This window comes from Phascolarctos cinereus, unplaced genomic scaffold (assembly GCF_003287225.1).
Source record: "Phascolarctos cinereus isolate Bilbo 61053 unplaced genomic scaffold, phaCin_HiC Scaffold_1;HRSCAF=81, whole genome shotgun sequence".
Classification (NCBI taxonomy): domain Eukaryota; kingdom Metazoa; phylum Chordata; class Mammalia; order Diprotodontia; family Phascolarctidae; genus Phascolarctos; species Phascolarctos cinereus.
The window spans coordinates 198,999,426-199,021,737 of NW_027555514.1; the positions used below are offsets into that span (position 1 = coordinate 198,999,426).

At 35.7% G+C, this 22,312-nt stretch overlaps 1 protein-coding gene across 1 annotated transcript in view; it reads left to right on the forward strand.

Moving 5' to 3' along the window:
• Positions 1-22,312, forward strand: part of NET1 (neuroepithelial cell transforming 1) — a 79,851-nt gene that overhangs the window by 13,985 nt on the left and 43,554 nt on the right. Inside the window, exons 2-3 of the mRNA XM_020973711.2 lie at positions 6,815-6,881; positions 15,746-15,805. Coding sequence (XP_020829370.1) covers positions 6,815-6,881; positions 15,746-15,805 — 127 coding nt within the window. The remainder of the gene's footprint in view (positions 1-6,814; positions 6,882-15,745; positions 15,806-22,312) is intronic.

A 22,312-nucleotide genomic window follows, 5' to 3' on the forward strand; every position in this document is an offset into this window, starting at 1 on the left:
TGACTCAGATCCATGTACGGGCAAAGCAAGAGAATCCTGCCTCAGCAAAGAGATCTCTGGGATCCCCCTCTGATCAGCCACTCGATTCCCCCTCAGTCTGTGGGTGGGAAGCTCAGAAGGCAGCCACCACCCCAGGGCCGAGCTCGGGGACTGGAGCTGAGACCACCATACTTTTCCCTCACCACAGACACAGACTTTTCCCACTGACCTTCTAAGTTGTCTTTGGGTTGAGAAGTCTGGAAACTGCCACAGCTGTCCCGATTCAGTCCTCTGAGGCCTGCTCCAGTTCCCTGCGGCCTGCGCCTCACACTGAACTGCATTCCTTTCTCAGCCTGACACGATATACCTTTTTGATCAACCATTCAGGTTGTCTTGGGCTGGAAATTTGTTTCACTCTGTCTTTTTGTGGGTTCTGCTACTTTAGAATTTGTTTAGAGCCATTTTTTATAGATGTTTGGAGGGGTTTTGGGGAGAGCTCAAGCAATTCACTGCTTTTACTCTACCATCTTGGCTCCGCCTTAGCATCCAAATTCTTAAAGGAGAAGTTAAATGAGTTATAGGTTCATGACCAAACAGGAGATAGAGAGCATTACAAAATGTAAAATAGATGATTTTGATTATATTAAATTAAAAGGCTTTTTTGGGAGAGGTTTCTGGGAAGGTGACAGAATAGGTCAGAAAACTTGACACTCCAAATTTCCTCCACAGAAAAAGACAGAACGTTGCCTCAGAGGAAATATAGAGCATTGGAAATAAACAAAAGTCAGGGTAAAGCAGTTGTTCTCGTAAAACAACTTAAGAAGACCCCAGGAAAGACCTGACCTCCTGGGGCAGATGATTGTCATAATGAAGTGAAAACACCTCCAGGCCAACTCTCTGGAATCAATAAAAATAAGCCCTGGGGGCAGCTGGGGTTGGGAGGCAGCCTCTGCCTTAGAAACTTTCCTCTCATGGACTGTGTGAGGGTCTGAAAGCTGAGGAGGATAAGATTGAAGCACCCTTCCACTGTCTCTAAGGACACTAAGCACAGCTGTGCTGATCAGATTTGTCCCAGGCTGTGACTACAGGGAGGAGCTAGCACACACCTGGTGAGTGCAGTAGCAGAGGGGCTGTAGGCAATTGCAGGAGAGCAGAGCCTCTGGTTTCAATTCCAGGGAAGTGAGGATAGCTGTAGTTTGCAGCCACCAGAGGGTCCACAGGGAGTAAGATCATTTGCAGGACAACTTGACTGGGGGCCCTAGTGGTAGCTTAGGAGAGGAGAGCCCAAGGTTGAGCCTCAGGACAGACCTCAGGAAATAACAGTAAGAAGGACCTGAGGCTTGGGGCATTATTCCCCATACCTTGGGACTAGAACTTGATCACACTAATAGCTGCAAAAAATAAATAAATAAATAAATAAAAATGAGCAACTAAAGGAGAAAGAACCCAACCATACATGGTTGCTATGGGGATAGAGAAGATTTGGATTCATATCCACAGGAAGATAATGGAGCTAAAAAAGCCATTCCTTTTTCAATGAGAAATGTCAGATGGTCCCAAGCACAAAAAGATTTCTTAGAAGAATTTAAAAAGGACTTTAAAAATCAAGTAAGAGAGATCAAGGAAGAATTAGAAAAAAAAATTAGAACAATCCAAGAAAATTATGGGAAAAAAAGTCAACCATTTGAAATAAAGAACTAAAAAATTAAAGAAGAAATTCCTTGAAAACTAGATTTAGGCAAAGGAAAAGCTAATGACAATCTTAAATAATAAAACAAAATCAAAAGAATGAAAAAATAGAAGAGAATATTAAACATCACATCAAAAAAGCAACTGATCTGGAGAACAGATCAAGGACTGCCTGAGAATTATGATAAAAAAAATAATCTTGATACAGTATTACAAGAAATTGTCAAGAAAAATTGCCCTGAAGTTCCAGAATAAGAAGGCAAAGCAGAAATAGAAAAAATACGCCAATCACCACCTGAAAGAGGTGTCAAGTGGAAAACTTACAGTAATATCATAGTCAAGTTTCAGAGCTCCCAGATTAAGGAGAAAATATTGGAACAAACAAGAAAAAAACAATTTAAGTGTTATGGAGCTGTAATAAGGATTGCACAACTGTCGGTTTTGGAATACTGTATATCACAGAGCAAAAGCACCGTCTCACATACCCCAGGACTAAAGGTGATTATAAAAATAGCTGTTACAAATAAGGGTACCTTACCCAGAAAAGTTAAGTATAATCCTGAATGACAAAAATTGACATTTAACAAACTCAAAAACTTTCAAGTATTTGTGACAAAATAGCAGAACTTAAGGGAAAATGCAACATATAACATCCAGAAGAAATATAAAATAAACATTAAGGACCAATTATAAGGGACTCAATAAGGTCAAATTGTTTACTTCTTATGTATGAAAATATCAGTTCTATTATGACTGTCTTTTTTATTTGGGTAGTTTGAAAGAAACGCTTGGGCTGAGCTGAGTGTGATGGGGGTGATTCTAAAAAAAGTAAAACTGTAGGGAGAGAGAAAAGGAGAAATTATATCATGAACGAGGCAACAAAGGAAAAATTGATACAGAAGCAGCTAGTGGGGGGGAGCGGGTAGTGCTGAAATCATACTCTCATTTGGAATGGGTTAAAGAGGGAACAACATATATCAGAAGGGTATAAAAGTCTTCTAAATTCAGGAAGAAATAAGAGGGCAACAGGATAAGGTGGGAGAAGAGGATAAGGGAAGGGATTGTTGAAGGGGATGGGTGGGTTAAAGAATAGGAGGGCAAGGTAGCAGGTAGAAGTAAAGCAGAGGAGTGACTTGGAATAGGAATAGGGTGAGAAGGCTAGTAAAAGAAAACAGAAAGAAGGAAAATATATAACAAGTAATTACAGCTTAGAATGTGAATGGGATGAATTTACTCATGAAAAGGAAACTGATCGCAGATCAAAAAGTTTAATTTAACAGTATGTTGCTTTTAGGAAATGCTATAAAAATGAGAGATACACACAAAGACAAAATAAAGGTCAGGAGTAGAATTTATTATATAAAAAAGCAGGGGTAGTAATCATGATTTCAGACAAAATTAAAGCTAAAATAGATTTAATCAAAACAGAAAAAATAAGGAAACTACACTGTGTCAGCCATGTTATTCAAAATTGTTTTAGACCATTTAAAATACCTAGATAGCATGAGATACCTGAGAATATACCTGCCAAAACAGATACGGAAATTATATGAATGTAAACATAAAATACTTTTTATACAAAGTTAGAGCTAAATAATTAAAGTAATATTTATTGTTCATGGGCAGATAAAGCCAATATAATAAAAAAAAAATGACAAGTTTACCTAACTAATCTATTTATGTAATGCTATCCCAATTAAATTACTAAAAAATTATCTTACTGAATTAGAAAAAAATACAACAAAATTCATTGAGAAGAGCAAAAGGTCAGGAACTTCAAAGAAACCAAGGGAGAGAGGGGATTCTGGGAAGATGGCAGAGTAGGTCAGAAAATTCCAAGCTCTCCAGATTTTCCCCACAAGTGAGATAAAATAGTGCCTGAGGGCAAACATAAAATGGTAAAAATAAATGAGAGTAGGGGCAAACAGTGGTCCTCCTGGGAAGATCAGAGAAGATCTGAATAAAAATCCCAGGTTGGTTGGTCCCTGAAAAGAGTAAACACCTCCAGGCTAGGTCTGCTTAAACAACAAGCAGCTAGCCGAGGGCTTAGCCCAGGTAGGAAGGCTGCCTTGGCCCCAGCCATAGTAACTTTTACCCACTGGGACTGTGAGGGGAGTTGAGCTTCTGAGCTGGGGAAGATCTAGAGAACCTCTGCTGACAAGGAAAGCCAGACCCAGCTGTGCTGGGAGACAGGGCTGGGGATGAGAAGGAACCAGTACACAACCAGTGAGTGGGGAAGTAGTGGGGCTGGGACGCTGCTGGCTATGGGTACTTACAGGAGGCTGGAAGGTTTGATTTCACTTCTAGACTAGAGGAGGAGCTAAGGCCAGAAGCACCATCTCACATACTCCAAGACCAAAGGTAATTATAAAAATAGCTGTTACAAATGAAAATTTTTTTAAATGAACAGGCAAAGGAAAAATAATCCAACTATAGTTACTATGGGAACAGAGAAGACTGGGGTTCATCTTCAGGGGAGGATACTGAAGCAAAGAAACCCTCTTCTACCCCAAAGAGTAACATAAATGGTCACCTGCCCAAAAAAGAATTCATAGATGAACATAAAAAAAAGATTTTAAAAATGAAATTAGAGAGATTGAGGAAAAACTAAAAAAAAAAATCCAAGAAAAACAAGATTATGAAAAGAAAGTCAACGAATTAGAAAAGGAGATCCAGAATCTTAAGGAAGAAAATTACTCCTTGAAAATCAGAATTGGGCAAGGGGAAGCCAGCAAAGTTATAAGAGATAAAAAATAATAAAACAAAATATAAGGAATAGAAGAGAATGTGAAACATCATATAAGAAAAACAACTGATCTGGAGAACAGATCAAGAAGAGAAAACATAAGAATAATCACACTACTTGAAAGCTATGATAAAAAAAGAATTTTGATGTAATAACACAAGAAATAATTAAAGAAAATTGTCTTGATGCATTAGAACAAGAAGGGAAAGTAAAAATAGAAAAAATCCACTGATCACCACCTGAAAGAGATCCTCTGAGGAAAACCCACAGGAACATTGTACTAAAATTCCAAAACTCCCAGCTCAAGGATAAACTACTATGCACAACAAGAAAAAAAAGCAATTTAAACATGGCAAAGCCACAATTAGAATCACACGAGACCTGGCAGTGATGACACTAGAAGACCACAGGTATTAGAACACTATATATCAAAGAGCAAAAGAACTGGGGTTCCAGCCCAAAATATCTTACCCAATAAAGCTAAGCATAATTCTGAATGGGGGGGGGGGAGGACATTTAATGAATTGTCAGACTTTCAGGATTTTGTTTTTTAAAAAAACTGAACTTCATAAAAGATTTGACATACAAGAGCCAAGAAAAAATATAAGGTACATAGCAAAGACTAATTATGAGGGGCTCGATAAGGACAAACCGTTTACCTTTTATGTATGTGAAATGTAAAACATATGTCCAAGATTGTTCTTAGTAATTGGATAGTTTGTAAGAAAGATTGGGGTAGACCTGAGTATAGTATAATTTTAAAAACTTTTAAGCTGTTTAGGAACAGCTGAAAAGAGTAATAATTGTCTTATATAAATGAGGTGTGAGAGGAAGAACCAATACAGAGGAATTAGATGGGGGAGGAGTGATGGTAGTTCTGGAAATCTATAGGGAACAATAGGTAAATATCTAGAAGAGTATAAAAGTCTTCTAAATTCAGAAAGAAATAAAATGGTAAGGAAATAGAGAATGGGAAAAGGATAAGGGAGAGATCTTTACAAGGGAGGGTGAGGGAATCAGTTAAATAGGGGTATAGAAGGGTGTTTAGATTAATGGGAATTGGAGGATAAGTGAGGGATCTTTGGAGGGGGGAGGTTAAATAATAGGAGGCAAGGTAGTGAATAGAAGTAAAGTAGAAGAGTCAGGAGGGATAGGAAATAAGAGATATGCACAAACATAAAATAAAGATCAGAAGTAGAATTTATTAGGGAAAAAGGAGCAGGGGTGGTAATCACGATCTTGGAAAAAGTTAAAGCTAAAACAGATTTACTCAAAAGAGAAAAATAGGGAAACTACACTATGTGTCAACCATATTTATCAACATTGTTTTGGACTATTTAAAATAACTAGACAGTATAAGGTGGGAATATTGCTGTGGTGTAGGAAATGATGAGTTATTGGACTTGGAAGAATATGGACTTATGAAGGAAGAGGTTATCCACCCTCAGAGAAACAGAGGATAAGTAAGTATAGTACAGTCTTCCATAGGTGCATATGAATGTATATGTCTATATATGACTGATTATTGATAACTAAGTATATGTATGTGTATGGGTATATGTGTGTATATGTATATCTTTGTGTGTATTTATCTATGTGTGTGTGTATATGTATATATCCGCACTTAATTATAGCCTGGTGAGGGGGGAAGGGGGAAAAAAGAACACAGTAAAAGGTGCACAGCAGAGAACAAAAGAAAACCTATAAGGAAGCAAAGAAAAGCTGGACAACTTTGAAAAAATGTGTAGTATTTATTATATAGGTTGTGATATCCTTCATGCTGTTCCTACATAACTTATTGGTAATATATTGCAGTATACTTATACACACCTGCACTTCTTCATTGTTCTTTGAGTGATCTTCAACTTTTAATTCTTTAGAAATTGTTGTATGATCTTAATCCTTTAATTCTTAGAGATTATGATATTCCATGACTTACAACTACGTAGTATCCTTGGATGAATATTGACATTAAAATGATCAACCTTTCTTTCAGGAGAAGCTTGGAATCATTAAAAGTACTATAGAACTCCTCAAAAGCAATCTAGTTATAAATATAGATTTTATTTTGGATTTTAAGTGCTAGAAACAGGAGGAGAATAAACTGGATAACCACTTGTTGATCCATGCCAGTTAAAAAAATTATAATAAGAAAATACCCACTTACTATGCTTTTGTTATAATAATGTTAAAATAACATTAATCTTACTGCTGAAAATGTATTTGTCAACCTGGGGGAGAAAGAATAAATGGAAGTGAGTTTTTTATTCTGTTGTTAAATATCTTAACTGTTTCTTCAGAGTATTTCAAAAGTATCCCAAAATTATAATCAACTTTCTCTTTAGCTGCTACTGTAGCTTAGTATCTCATAAATTTGTTTTATGTATTTTCTATTGATAGATACTCCCTTCGGAGAGGCAGTTCCTTCACATTTCTAACACCTGGGCCACACTGGGATTTCACTTTGGTGGGTAAATACCTTTTATATGTTTTAAAAAGTTCTTTAAAATTTGCTAGCATTTGGAATCCTATAGAGTTAACATTCTTCATAAAGTACATACTAAAGTATTATTTCAATTGCTGTAGCATAGTTTTTTATAGAAATAACACAGCCATGGCAAACAAACTTAATTGGCATGTAGAAGTAATAAATCAAGAAGCCTATTTAAATTAACAATAAAAAACTATTCCAGAAACCCAAATGATGAATTTTAAAATCAGTTGGAGGTTTTATGACCCCTTGGTAAACCACTTCAACCTTACCCTTTCCCCTTCTCCTTTGTCCGGTGCCTCCTTTTCCTATAGATCTTGCCTTGCCAAGCCTTAGCCTTGGATCACTCCTACCCTCCACTGCCCTTGGTCCTACTCACATGCTGATGAACAAAGCTGAAGATCTGGAAACTGCTTCATTGGGTCCACTATGTATTTGTTACATAACTGAGGCAGGGCAATTCTTTTGTGCCTTCCTAACTGATTCACTATCTCACTTACCACAGTGACCTTTCCAAACCATTTCATCTTCTTAAAATGTGAAGTCCTGGGACCAGAGTCAGGAAGACCAGAGTTCAAATTAGACATCAGACAACTTACTGGCTTGTGACCTCGAGCAAGTCACTCAACTTCCACCTACCTTAGTTTCCTCAATTGTAAAGTGGGGATAATTATGGTACCTAAAACCTCTCCTCCCTCAGGGTTGTTGGGATCAAATGAAATATTTGTACAATGCTTGGCATTTAGTAGATGATTAATAAATGCCTGTTTCATGCTTGTTTTACAGCTCCCGTTCTCCACTCTTTTCACCTGAGAACCTTGCTACTTATTTCACTAAAAAGTTAAAGCCATCAGTGGATTGGCCCTATTCTCCCCTCCTCCTCATTTCATATCTCCTAGATGCTTTCTGCTACTCTCTCTTCCTTTGCCCATTCACATAAAGAGATAGCCCTTCTTGCCAAGCCTAACCCTTCTGCATGCACTCTTGATTCCATTCCAGCCTGTCTTCTCCAGATGATTGCACCATCTATTATTCCCCCTCTCTCATTTGTCTCCAGTTTCTCACTTTCTATTGTCAGCTTTCTTACCATCTACAAACATGCCCTTGTCTCCCCTGTCCTCAAAAATCTTCATTTGATCTGTCCATCTCTCTTAGCAGTTGTCCTGTGTTGTTCCTCCCTTTCATGGCTAAACTCCTTAAGAAGGTTGTCTGTAGTCTGTGCCTCTACTGAGTCAACAAGTATTCATTAAGGACTTAATATGTAGGAGGGACTGTGGGGATACAACTACAAGCAAAATGAAGACCGTCTGTTCTCAAGGAGCTTAATTCTAATGAAGAAAGAATACATAAAAAGGGACCTGAAAAGCAGGAGGGATAGAAGAAAGAAGTGAAGAAATTCAGAGAATGAAGGATGAAGTCCATTTCCTTTCCTCCCACCAACTTTCTGTAACCTGGCTTCTGACTTCATCATTCAACTGAAATACCTCTCTCCAAAGTTACCAATAATGTCTTAATCGCCGTATCTAATGGCCTTTTCTCAGTCCTCATCCTTTTTTATCTCTCTGCAGCTTTAGACCCTATTAATCACCTTCTTCTTGTCTCTTTAGCTTTTCATGACACTGCTCTTTCCTGACTGTCTTCCTCCTCCCCAGTCTCCTTTGCTGCATTTTTATCCAGATTTTACCTGCTAACCATGGATATCCCTAAAGCTCAGTAGTGGGCCTTCTTTTATTCTCCTCCTCTTTGTCCTAGTAATCTCTTCAGTTTCCATATATTCAATTATTATCTCTATACTGATCATTCTCAGATGTACTTGTCCAGCCCTGACCCCTTTTATGACCTCCAGTCTCACATCTTCAACTTTCTATTGGATATTTCAAACTGGATATCATATAGATATATGAAATTGACTTGTCCAGCTCAGATTCTTGGGGCAGCGAGGAGGCACAGTGGATAGAGCACCAGCCCTGAAGTCAGGATGACCTGAGTTCAAATCCGACCTCAGACCAAACACGACACTTACTAGCTGTGTGACCCTAGGCAAGTCACTTAACCCCAATTGCCTAAAAAATTTTTTAAAAAAGAAAAAAAAAAGAAATTGACTTATCCAAAACAAAACTCTATTTTTCTCCCAAACCCTCTTCTGAACTTCCCTGTTCCTGTCAAGGATTCCCAATCACACACAGATTTGAAAGTTAGGTGTCATCCTCTCCTTCTCACTCACTTTTCCCCCATATCTAATCAATTGCTAAATCCTGGGTACCATGGAAATATTTCTCAGGTATACCCTCCTCTCCTCTAACACTACCACTACCCTGCTGTAGTCCCTTATCATCTCCCACCTAGAGTATTGCGGTATCTTGCTGATTGGTCTCACTGCCTCAAGTCTTTCCCTACCCAGCACATCCTCCATCAACTATCAAAATGATCTCACAGGTCTGCCATATTACCCCCTATTGAGGAAACTGCAATGGCTCTTTATTACCTCTTGTTTTAAATATAAAATTCTCTGTCTAGCTTTTAAAGCTCTTTATTTATAACCTAGCCCCTTGCAGTTTTCTTATATTCATTTTTCCTCTACGATCCAGTGACACTGGTCTCCTTGCTGTTCCTTGCATAGCACACTGCATCTCTTGACTCAAATACTTGACACTTACTAGCTGTGTGACCCTGGGCAAGTCACTTAGCCCCAATTAACTTAAAAAAAAAGAAGAAGAAAAAGAAAAGAAAACAATTGTCTTCTGAGAACCCTAACATTTTCAAGAGTTATACAGAAAGATAAATATGACAGACAGGGTCCAGGAATGGTTTTGTTCTCTTTTAAGGAGAAGGCAGAATCAGGAGAGATAGGGATCTATATTGGGGAAGAAAGGAGTAGGAAGGGTAAAGAAAACGTCAAATAATAGAGGTATATACGATGAAGAGTGTTCAATCATGGAAGAAGGAGCAGAATGTATGAGTGCCCCATTAACCTCAATTTCATCTGAACCAGAGGAAAAAAATGATTGAGCACATAAAGATTATAGCATAAAAATACATTAAGCTCAACAGGGAACCTCAGAGAGGGAAAGAGGAGTTTGAGATGGAATGTAAAATAAATAACAAAAAGGTATAAGCAAAACAAAACCCGATGTCCAGGAGAGGAATATGAAGAGAAAATTAAAAGGGAAAGAAGTTAAAAACTTGGAATCAGAATTAGGGGAAAGGAAAGAGAAAGCAACTCACAAATAGAAGTAATCCTCTTCCTTTATAGATCATAAATATTAAAGAGTTTTTCCTTTTACTACCTTCTTATTTGTAAAGAGAGGGAAGGAACTAAAGAGGGAGGGGGGACATACAAGAGGACAAAATGGAGGGAAATACACATGAACCTTGGACATGGTTGACATGAACTTGCCCCCATAATGGAAGAAGATCACAAAATGGATTAGAAAACAGAATCTAACAATATGGTGTTTACTAAAAACACACTTCAATCATAAAGATTCACACAGAATTAAAATGAAGGGCTATTAATACTCTAGCTGAACTTGAAAAAGGCAGAGTTTGCAATTTTGGTTTCAGATAAGGCTACTATAAATTTTTAACATGATTAAAAATAATAAACAGTGAAATTACATGTAAAGTCACTATAAACAGCGAATCGATATAAGTGCTCGTTGGTGTGGCTTCTAGATACAATGTATCCTCCTCAAGCCAAAAAATGTCTGACAGAAGATAAACAAGGAAAAAGTTCAGAACTTGAAAAGAACTTTTAAAAAATTAGAGGTGATTGATCTCTGATTGATCCCTAATCTACTGAATGGAAACAGAAAGGAATTTAAATACCTCTCAGCTGTATTTGACGCTTTTACAAAAATTCACTATATGCTGGTGCATTAAACCCTCACCAAAGCAGAAATGTGAAACACATAATTTACCATAATGCAACAAAATGATATTCAATAAAGAGCTTTTGAAGACAATTTAAATTAATTGGAGACTAAATAAATTTTTTTGGAATTTTTTTTCCAATTGCAAGTAAAAGCTATTTTTAACATTTGTTAGAAATTTTGAGTTCCAACTTCTCTCCTTTCTTCCCTTCCTTCTCCCCTTCTTTAGACAGTAAGCAATTTGATATAGGTTATACGTATGTAATCTTGTAAAATATAGTTCCATATTAAGATTAAATAACTTATTACTAAAGAATTGGTGGCTCAGAACAAATTATAGAAAAAATAAAACATTTCATTAAAAAAATGACAATAACAAAGCAATACACTAGATATAGCTAAAGCAGTCCTTAGGGGAAAATGTTTATCTTTAAATGTTTTCATCAGCAAAAGAGGGGGAGAAATCAATGAATCAAATATGCAACTAAAAAAAACTAGAAAAACAAATCACTCCTCCCGACTAAACAACAACAACAGAATTTGTATTGCTAAATAAATTAGGTTTAGATATATAAACTAATCTGTTTTTTTAAGAGAAAAAAATAAAATTATTCTTAACAAAGATTTAAAAGATTAAGAAGAATTCACAATTGAAGAGAAAATAAAAGGAAATAATCAGAAACTGCTTTGTCTAATGTCATGCCAAAAAATGATAATTTAAAGGAAGTGAATAAATACTTACAAAAATATAAGATACTTAAGTTAACAAACATTAAAGAGCTTACTTAAATAGTGCAATATCAATAAAAGAATTTCATTTTACAATTCAAATTACATCAATTACAAAATCTTCACTACCGTACAACTGGGCCTGAAACATAGACTTTCTTATTTTGAAGGAAGGTAATTCTGATCCGTACTTACCATCATTTCACAATGAGCTACTAAAGATGTGTACTCCTCCGCTTTTGTATCTTTTGATAATGAAAAAGAGCACTCATTCTCTTTGTTGTGCCTTAGAGTGAGTGTTTATGTTATTCTTTTGGTTGTCTAAATGTTCTGTTTCAATAATGACATTTCCTTACTAGTGATTAATATATGCCTTTGTATCTGTTTTTTTATGCCTTTATTTCTTAAGCTGTTCTGAATATAGTTTGCTTCCCTTTCCAGTGGTTAATATTACCAGCCTTTTCCTTCATACAAAATCTAAATGCCTCCATTTTACATTAGGTACACCTTACGCACTTGTTTATATCTAACTGGTCAATTATTTTTAAAATTTAATTCTGTATTCTTGTCTTACTTATCTTATAAAAGCGCAAAATATTTAATCATGAACTTCTTCCCAGTAAGTAGTCTTTCAGTGCCCTTTCAGTCCTCAAAATTAGCATCATTGATAGCAATATTATCATAATTTGTATAACATGTTTTACTTTCCAAGGTTTTTCCATATGTATATACTTATATATCTTTGTATCTTTTGTATAGTTCTGTTAGGTAGATAGAACAAATGATTTGATCATGATTTTCCAAAGAAACATAGATTTAGAGCTGGAAGGGACCTCAGAAGCCATCTAGTCCAGCCCTCTTATTTTATAGGTGAGGAAACTTGAGTTCCAAGGAGCGCTTGCCAAAGGTCACATAGAAAGTAAGCATCAGAATTAAGCATTAGTATCCAGGTCCTCTGACTCCAACACCAGTGTTTGTTCATACTGCTCGCCATAGAAGTATAACTTTCTTTTCAGCTACTAAATAACATGATTACTAACTTTTCTTAGTCAAACCCTAAATGAGCCCTGTAATTTTTGACATCAGTAGTAACATTTTTTTAATAAACAATACATAGTAATGGGGGGGGAATGGAATAATTTGTTAATATTGACCATTAAAAATATGGATAAAGCTCACCTAAACTCTAACTTAAGACCATTATAATTGCCTTTGTAACATCCTTTGAATTAAATCAATTAAATTAAATTAAATTTTAATCATTTCTGGATATTGTTCTGTTCTTTTATCTGACATTATTTTCTCAGTACTCATTCTTTTTGATCTATCTGCTCCATTTGGCCCTGTTGAAGACTTTTTTTTTCCTCTGGGTGTTCATAACACTGCTTTCTTATAGTTTTCTTCATATTTGACTGCTATTTCTACATCTACTTTGCTGTCTTATACAAGATAAAAAATGCAAGAGGGGAAAAAAAAGCAACAAAATGAGAAGTAAAGAGAAAATGGGGGAATTTTTAAAAAATATTTATTGATTCTTTGTAGTTCCATATTGTTGTATGAAATCCTAAATTACTGTAACATGCTAAGCCTCATGTTTTATACATATTAATTTTTTTATGTTATGTACTTTTTTTTGCTTGATTTTTACCTTTAAGGATCAAAGCCTTCAGTTTTGATAGGCAAATTGTGCTTGCCAAAAACTGTATGTAAATGATGTTGTTTCATATGAAATTTATCTGTAGAGTTCTTTCCCCTAATATTAAGGAATCTCTTAAAGATCACCAAATTTCTATGGCATGGTTTTCTTGTTTATATTAATGCATGTGACCTTATTGCCTAAAATCTAAATTTTGTAAGACTATATTAAAAATTAATTCTGATTAGTACTGTAGATTAATCTATTTAGAAACATACTTTTAGACCAAATCTATCCAGTTTTAAAATAATTTTGATTTCTTCAGACCAGGGATGGTCCCATTTCCATGTACTCAAGATTTTTCTGTTTACATATCCTATACATGTCAATCAGTTATTAAACATTTATTAAGTGCCTGCTTTGTCCAGACACTGTACTAAGAGCTGAGGATACAAAAAGAGACAAAAGATAGTCTCTGCCCACAAAGAGATTACTATTTGATGGGCGGGACAACGTGCAAACATCATACAAAGCAAGCTATATGCAGAATAAATAGGAAATAATTAACAGAAGGAAGGCACTGGAATTAAAAGGGGTTGGGATTTTAGTTGTAACTTAAAGGCAGCCAGGGAAGTCAGGGTGGAGGAGAGAAAGAATTCCGGGTTCTGGAGACAACCAGAGAAAATGCCTGTAGCCAAGAGGTGGAGTGTCTTATTCTTAGAATAGTCAGCAGATCAATGTTGCAGGATCAAAGAATACATGTTGGGAAGTAAGGTATGAGAAGATTGGATAGGTAGGAGGGGCCTAGGTTTTGAAGGGCTTTAAATAACAAACAGAGCATTTTGTATTTGATCCTTGAGTTGAGAGGAAGGAAGCCACTGGAGTTTATTGAGCAAGAGTGGGGCAGGATACATGGTCTCACCTGCACTTTAGGAAAATCACTTTGGTGACTGAATAGAGGATGGATTGGAGTGGGGAGAGACTTAAGGCAGGCAGACCCACGTAATGAGGCCTGCCCTAGAGTAGTAACCTGGTTTCATAGGAGAAAAGTGAGCATATTCAAGAGATATTCCAAGGGTAAAATCAACAGGCTTTTGCAGCTGACTAGATTTGGGAGGTGAAAGATAGTGAGGAATAGAGGATAACTCCAAGATTGCAAGTCTGAGTGTCTGAGAGGATAGTGTTGCTCTTTACAGTAACTAGGAAGAGTTTAGGGCAAAAGAAAATAATTTGAGGTGTCTGGAAGGTCGTTGGAGATTAAAGGTTGGAGGTCAGCAGAGAGGTTGGGGCAGAGTAGGTAAATTTGAGAATCATCAGCATGGAGATGGTAATTAAATTCATGGAAGCTTATGAGACCATTAAGTTGTATAGAGACAAGAGGAGAGGGCCGTATACTTATGTACGCATACATGCATACATATAAATGGTCATTTGAGAGAGCTTTCATTTTAAATTTTTTAATTTGAGGATTGATGATTTCCTCACTGTTTTAATAAATGAATAATTACATATATTACCAAGTTAACTGGCTCACAGGTACATTTACTACTATTAAAGAAAGTAGTTCTTGGTCCTTGGTGAATGTATGAGTATGTTTAGTTTTTTTCACTAAGAAGAGGGAGAATATTGAACAGAAAAGCTTTGCAAATTAGTTGAACTCAACCAGAATTTTAAAGTACTCTCCAAAACAATTTTACCAACCTTTCTCCTCTTAAAGAATCTTATATTCTGTCTAAATAATCTATTTTAATCAGCATAGTAAGGAGATGCCCCCCCTCCATTCTCTTTTAGCAAATCATTTTATCTGTAATCCTGTTTACCATGCTTGAGAAGAAACCATTTGATTAAAATTAGGGATAAATGGAGTAACATCCTCAAAGGGCAAAGGTGGTTAAGAGTAGGGGCATTTGCTTTCTTCCCTTTAGAAAATGATCATTTTTCATGTAACCAAAAATAGAGAAATATTTGGGACCTTAACTTTTTATTTTTTCATTTTAAAATGTATTTTGATTAGATGATCATTAAGGTTCTTCCTAGCCCTAACATTGTATAACTCTGTAAACAAAATGTACTTTTAAATTGTAGACAAAAAAATTGTGTATATGCAGCTTATATATGATGGTGGTAACAAAAGGCTGTGTTAAAGATAACATTTATCCAGGCAAATAAATTAAGCCCACCATTCCTTTTTTCCTGCGTCCTACATTTTGCCATTAAGAGACAGACACTAAACCTCTGGCTTAGGCTCTCCTGAAAGCTATAGTTATAGAGAGTTGCATAGTCCTAGAGGATTGACAGGTTAAGGGAGTTGGCCCATTGTCACACAGTCAATATGAACAAAGAACTGGAACCAAGGTCTTTCTGATTCTGAGACCAGCTCTCTGTTCATTACACCATCCTGCCATTTAAGGCTGTTATTTTATAAAACTATATTTTCTCATGACTTTCCTCCTGAATTTTTATATGTAACAGAATATTTGTAATGGTGCAACTTAACTCTTTTTCATATGACTTTTCAGGTTATGTAGAGTTGCTTATTTTTTTAAGTGTTAAATCTTCATATTGAATTTGAGAATTTAAATGAGTTTTTTTCTTTTTTATAGAAAAGAAAACGAAGAGAAAAAGAAGATGATGTTGTAAGTCTTAGCAGCCTGGACCTTAAGGTAATTGATTTCTTGGTTGTCTCTGCTAAAGCAAAGCACTGTGTATGTGTGTGTGTGTGTGTGTATATATATATATATATATATAAATGATGTCCAGACCTGTGACTTCAGTGTTATCAAGAATTCTCAGTGAAGAAGCTCCTTAACCAAGGCAGATTAGCAATTTTTCTATAATTTATGGTCTTAGATAATTATCTGAATATTTGAACATGTTCAGATAACATTTTATTAACATGTTTTAAGACACTAACTTGTAGTAATTGTTGTATTACATTAGAATGAAAGAATGGTATCTAAGACTCCTCCTGAGTAATATAGGTTCCTTCTGTGTCTTATTTTGTAATTCGTAGCATCCTTTTTTAATATCACTATCTAAAACAAAAATGAAAGACAGCAAAGGAATATTGAGGTTTAAATGATTAAATGACATTTATATACATGTAATGGTGAAAGCAAATCCAAAAACCCAATACCTGGCCATTCAGGTCTAGATGAACTTGACAAATGATGGAGAACATGTTTGATTGAAGCCAATCAGTTTTTTAAAATATATTTTAAATATATATATATTTAAATAAATATTATTAAATATGTATTGTGCATTTTAGAAATCAAAAACTTTTGTAGAACTTCTTAAGACATATTGATTAGGAATTAAATATTTTTAGAAATGTTATTTTGTGAGGAGCCTGAGCCAAGATTCAAGAAAAGACAGGGACTCACCTGAGCTCTCCCCTAAATGCCTCCAAACAACATTAAATAATACCTCAAAACATATTCTGGAGCAGCAGAACTCACAAAAGGATGGGTTGAAACAATTTTCCAGCCCAGGACAACTTAGAAGGGCAGCAGAAAAGGTCTGTTGCACTGGATTAGGAGTGGAATGAAGACTGCCCCAACAAAACAGCAGTAGAATTTGGGGGCAACAATCAGTGACAGCAGTGGTGGTTTCTGACCCTCTCAGCCTACAGACTATAAAGGGTTAGTAAACTGGTCAGAAGGAGATTACAGAAGTTCCTTTGCTGGCAACTGGGGGAAGGACTCTTTTGCATTACCTATACTTGGACCCAGGTCACAGGCCTGAGTGGTAGTCCCAGGGCGAGGAGGAGGACAAAAACACCAGAGCTTGGGGCTGCAGGGGAGCCGGGACCCTGATCACAGTTCTAGTGTGGAAAAGAATGTTTATAGTTGCTCACAGATTAGAGCACAGGCCAGGAGAGTAGTAAATACACCTCTCCCTAGATCATACCACCTTGGAAGAACAGAAAACTTACAGGTCCCCAGAATTATCTCTGAAAACAGCTATACAAAAAAATCTGAAGCTTGGGATGGTAACCTTTCCACCCCAGAAGTAGAGTGCTACTTTAGCATAGAGTAAAACATCAAGAAATAGGCTGGGAAAATGAGCAAACAGCAGAAAAAGATCCTGACTGTAGAAAGTTACTCTGGTGATAGAGAAGATCAGGACCCAAACTCAGAAGAAGACAACAGAATAAGATCTAAATCCTCATCTGCTACATCTAAAGCTGCAAAGAAAAATATGAATTGGTCTCAGGCCATGGAAGAGCTCAAAAAGGATTTTCAAAATCAAGTAAGTGAGATAGAGGAAAAATTGGAAGGAGGAATGAGAATGAGGGAAGAAAATCTTGAAAAAAGAGTCAACAGCTTGGTAAAGGAGGCACAAAAATATAATTGAAGAAAATAACATCTTAAGAAACAGAATAGGCCAAATGGTTAAAAGAGTCACAAAAATCTAGTAAGAAAAAAAATGCCTTGAAAAGCAGAACTAGCCAGATAGGAAAAGACAAAAATTCACTGAGGAAAAGAACTACTTAAAAAGTAGAATTGGCCAAATGGAAAAGGAGGTACAAAAGCTCACTGAAGAAAATTATTCTTTAAAAATTAGAATTGGGCAAGTGGAAGATAATGACTACATGAGACAGCAGGAAACAATAAAACAAATTCAAAAGAATGGAAAAAATAAAAGACAGTGTGAAATATCTCATTGGAAAAACATTTGATCTGGAAAATAGATCCAGGAGAGATCATTTAAAAATTATTGGATTACCTGAAAGCCAAAATCAAAAAGACAGCCTAGACATCATCTTTCAAGAAATTATCAAGGAAAACTGTCCTGATATTCTAGAACCAGAGGGTAAAACAGAAATTGAAAAAAATCTACTAATCACCTCCTGAAAAGGATCCCAAAATGAAAACTCCCAGGAATATTATAGCCAGATTCCAGAGCTCGCAGGTCAAGGAGAAAATACCTCAAGCAGCCATAAAGAAATAATTCAAATATTATAGAGCCATAGTCAGGATCACACAACTTAGCAGTTTCTACATTAAAGGATCAGAGGGCTTTGGAATATGGTATTCCAGAGGGCAAAAGAGTTAGGATCACAACCAGGAATCACCTACCCTGCAAAACTAAGTATAATTCTTTAGGGGAAAAAAATAGACTTTCAGTGAAATAGAGGACTTTCAGATATGAGGCTCAAGAGCAGCATAAAAAGGTAAACAGGAAAGAGAAATCATAGTGATTCAATAAAGTTTACATTCCTACATGGGAAAATGACACTTGTAACTCCTAAGAACTTTCTTATTATTAGAGAAGTTAGAAAGAATAAACATAGAGGGCACAGGTGTGAGTTGAATATGATGGGATAATTATCTAAAAAAATAAAACTAAGTGGTGAGAAAGGGAAATATACTGGGAGAAGGGGAAAGAGAGAGGTAGAATGGGGTAAATTATCTTACATAAAAGAGACCCAAGAGGAAGATGAGGGAGGTAAGAAGCAGGGAGCATGTGAACCTTACTCTCATAAGAATTGACTCAAAGAGAGAATAACACACACATAGAAGTATATCTTACTATACATGAAAGTAGGTAGGGAAGGGAATGAGGGGTGGTGGGTGGAGGGGGTTGCTGATAGAAGGGAGGGCAGATTGAGGGAGGTAAAAGTTAGAAGTAAAACATTTTAGAGAATGGACAGGGTGAAGGGAAAGAGTAGGATAAACAGGGGGAATACATAGTAATCATAACTGAAAAAAGTTTATAGCAAATTTCTCTGATAAAGGTCTCATATCAAATATATAGAGAACTAAGTCAAATTTATAGAAATAAGAGTCATTCCTTAATTGATAAATGGTCAAAGGATATGAACAGTTTTCAGACAACTAATCATAGCTCTCTATAGTAATATGAAAAAATGTTCTAAATCACTATTCATTAGGAAATACAAATTAAAACAACTCTGAAATACCAACCCATATCTATCAGATTGCCTAATGTGACAGAAAAGGAAAATGACAAATGTTGCAGGGAATGTGGGAAAAAAGAGACATGCATACAGTTGGTTAAAGTCGTATTCAGCCATTCTGTAGAGCAATTTGGAACTATGCCCAAAGGGCTATAAAACCATGCATACTCTTTCACCAAGCAATACCAGTACTAGGTCTGTATCCCAAAGAGATAAAAAAAAAAAGGAAAAGGGTCTATATGTACAGAAATATTTATAGCAGCTCTCTTAGTAGTGGCAGAGAATTTGAAGTTGAGGGGATGTCCATCATTTGGAAAATGGCTGAACAAGTTGTTGTATAAGATTGTGATGGAATACTATTGTGTTATAAGAAACAACAAGCAGGATTCTCTCAGAAAAACCTGGAAAAACTTACATGAACTGATGAAAGTGAAATGAGCAGAACCAAGAGAACATTGTATATAGTAACAGAAATATTGCATGATGATCAACTGTGAAAGACTTAGTCATTCTCAGCAATATGATCCAAGACAATTCTGACGGACTCATGAGGAATAATACTGTCCATCTTCAGAGAAAGAACTGATGAATTCTGAATGCAGATCAAAGCATAATTTTTCTTTACTTCATTTTTCTTGTGTGGTGTGTGTGTGTGTATTTTCTTTCACAACATGACTAACATAGAAATATGTTTTGCATGACTGCACATGTATAACCTATATCAAATTGCCTTCCCTCTCATTGGGGGAGGGAGTGGCTGGGGAGACAGGGAGAGAGGATGAGAATTTGGGACTCAAAAATTTTAAGAAACAAATATTTAAAATTGTTTTCACATGAAACTGGGGAAAAATAAAATATTAGTTTTTTTTTTAAAAAGTATTTTGCTTTTATGCCTTTCTGGGTTTGGATAAATCTATCAAATGTTTTTCATTGTTATTGTAGGTATATAATATCATTTTAGACATATGACCTGGAAATTTTACAGCACTATTTTAGTTGCAAGAATAAACTTGCTGTAGTGGAAAGAGAGTCAATCTTCAGAGTCAAGAAAATTAGGGTAAAAGACTTGCCTCTGACACTACTGAACATTATGATCCTAGATATATCATTTAAACTTTCAGTGCCCTAATCAACTCAGAGACTGTAAGTTGCAGAGAAGACAGTGATCTGAATTAGTATGTGTCATTACAAAAATGGCTACCATGTAAAAATGAATCTTTTCAGATTTGTGTAAGTCTAGTTGAGAATTTTTTCAAAAGTGTTAATCTGTTGGGGGGGCGGGGTTCTCCTTCAATACAATGATGAATTCTATTCAGTATGAGTGGTCATACTAATTTATGGACTTAACTTGTGATATTTGTATTATTACATTGGAAGAATTGGTATCCTTCCTCTTCCAGTGATGATTCATCCTTTGACATATTTTACATTATTGTGGTTTTGCAGGTCATGAATCAGTTAGAAATTTTGACATCAAATTTTCAGCTGAAACTAATATGTAATTATTGAATTAATATAATGGAATGATTGTCTTTCTTAAACTAGGGCAATAATAATTGAACTAAAAATTACATATACAAAGTTATGGTTCCATTGTATTTGGAAGTTAGAACAGAAAACAACCAAATTCACATTTAGGTGTCCATGTTAGAGGTTACTCTTATGCCAGTATTCTCTTAGATGTTAGCACAGAATGAGACATTTTCAGTTCATTGAGTAGTTAACAGAAGTCTATTTAACCACAGAAAAAATATGTAACAGGAAGAGAATAAACATTTATTAAGTGCCTACTATGTGCTAGTCATTGTAGTAAGCACTTTACAATAATATCTCATTTGATGAATGATCCCTGATCAATAAGGATATATTGGCACTCAGCTTCTCTAGATGTGGTCCTTTTCATCTCCATATGGAAACTTTCCTGGTCCTCAGGAAGGACGTGGTAAATAGAATGTTATTCATAAATCCACCCTGAGTCTGAGGTCCCTTGACTGTCTGTGGCTGGGACTTTTTGTGCCTCTGGGTGTTTTAGGTAAGCCTGGGCTACTTAGGTCATAACATATACTATATAGTATATATAGTAAATGCTTAAGAAATACTTCTTGACTTAACATGTTGACATATGATACTTTATCCAAATACTCTCTAACTTGTTTGCTCCCATATGGTTCATGAATTTCCTTATGCGACTAGATCTTCTTAATATAGAATATTAGTACTTCCCAACCTTTACCCTATCCTGTGCCTTTCAAATAAATTATATCTTCCTAGTACCATTTATTCCAATCATAAGTTACATCATATCACATCAGAATGATAAATCTGTGAGGTCAAATTTGCCTCCTTGCATTTGCATCTCTAGTTCACTTTGCTTCTTACTCATATTTTGCATGTGAATTTAAAGTGTTAATAGACAGGTGAAAAAAATTTTTATCTTGGAAAATAAAATGGTCAAAATGTTCGTCAGTCAACAATATTTATTGAGCTTCTTTGGGTAAATGCCAACATAGGACAGTGTAATAGAGTTTTGTCCCAATTCTTTAAAAGCCAACTATAGTAGGAACAACTAAAGAATAATTTAACAGTAAAAAATATATAAATAAGTACTAATCAACATACAACAGAGTGTTTAAGAGTAAAATAGACAGTTATAAAGAAGGGGCAAATCATGGAAGCATTTCTGAGAGGTGTTTTTGAGTTGGGTATTTAAAGTAAGTAACCTAGACTGACAGTGCAAAGCAAAGAACATGTGGTAGTTCAGGCAGAGGTACTAGCACATACAGAAGCAGAGTTGTGTACAGGGAAGAGCAAGCAAAATAATCTCATTAAATTCCGTGGGTTTAATTATATGTCTATAACTATAGCTATACAAGTAATTCCCAGATCCATATATACAGCCTCTAGTCTGTCCCACATCAGCAATTCTTATTCAGTATTTCAAACTGGAAAAATCTTAAAACTCAATATGTCTAAAACTGAATTTATTATCTTGCTCTCTAAATCTTGCCCTCTTCCAAACTTTCCTATTTTTATCAAAGGCACCATCATTCTTCTAGTCTTCCTGGTTCATAATCTCGGCAGTATTCTGGATTCTTCATTCTTCCTCACCCCACACATCCAATCACTTGCCATATCTTACTGTTTCTACCCTCGTATCTCTCACATCTGATCACTTTTCTCCACTGGTGCAACTGCCACCTTAGTTCCAGATCGCATCGCCTCTCACTTACATTTTTGCAACAGC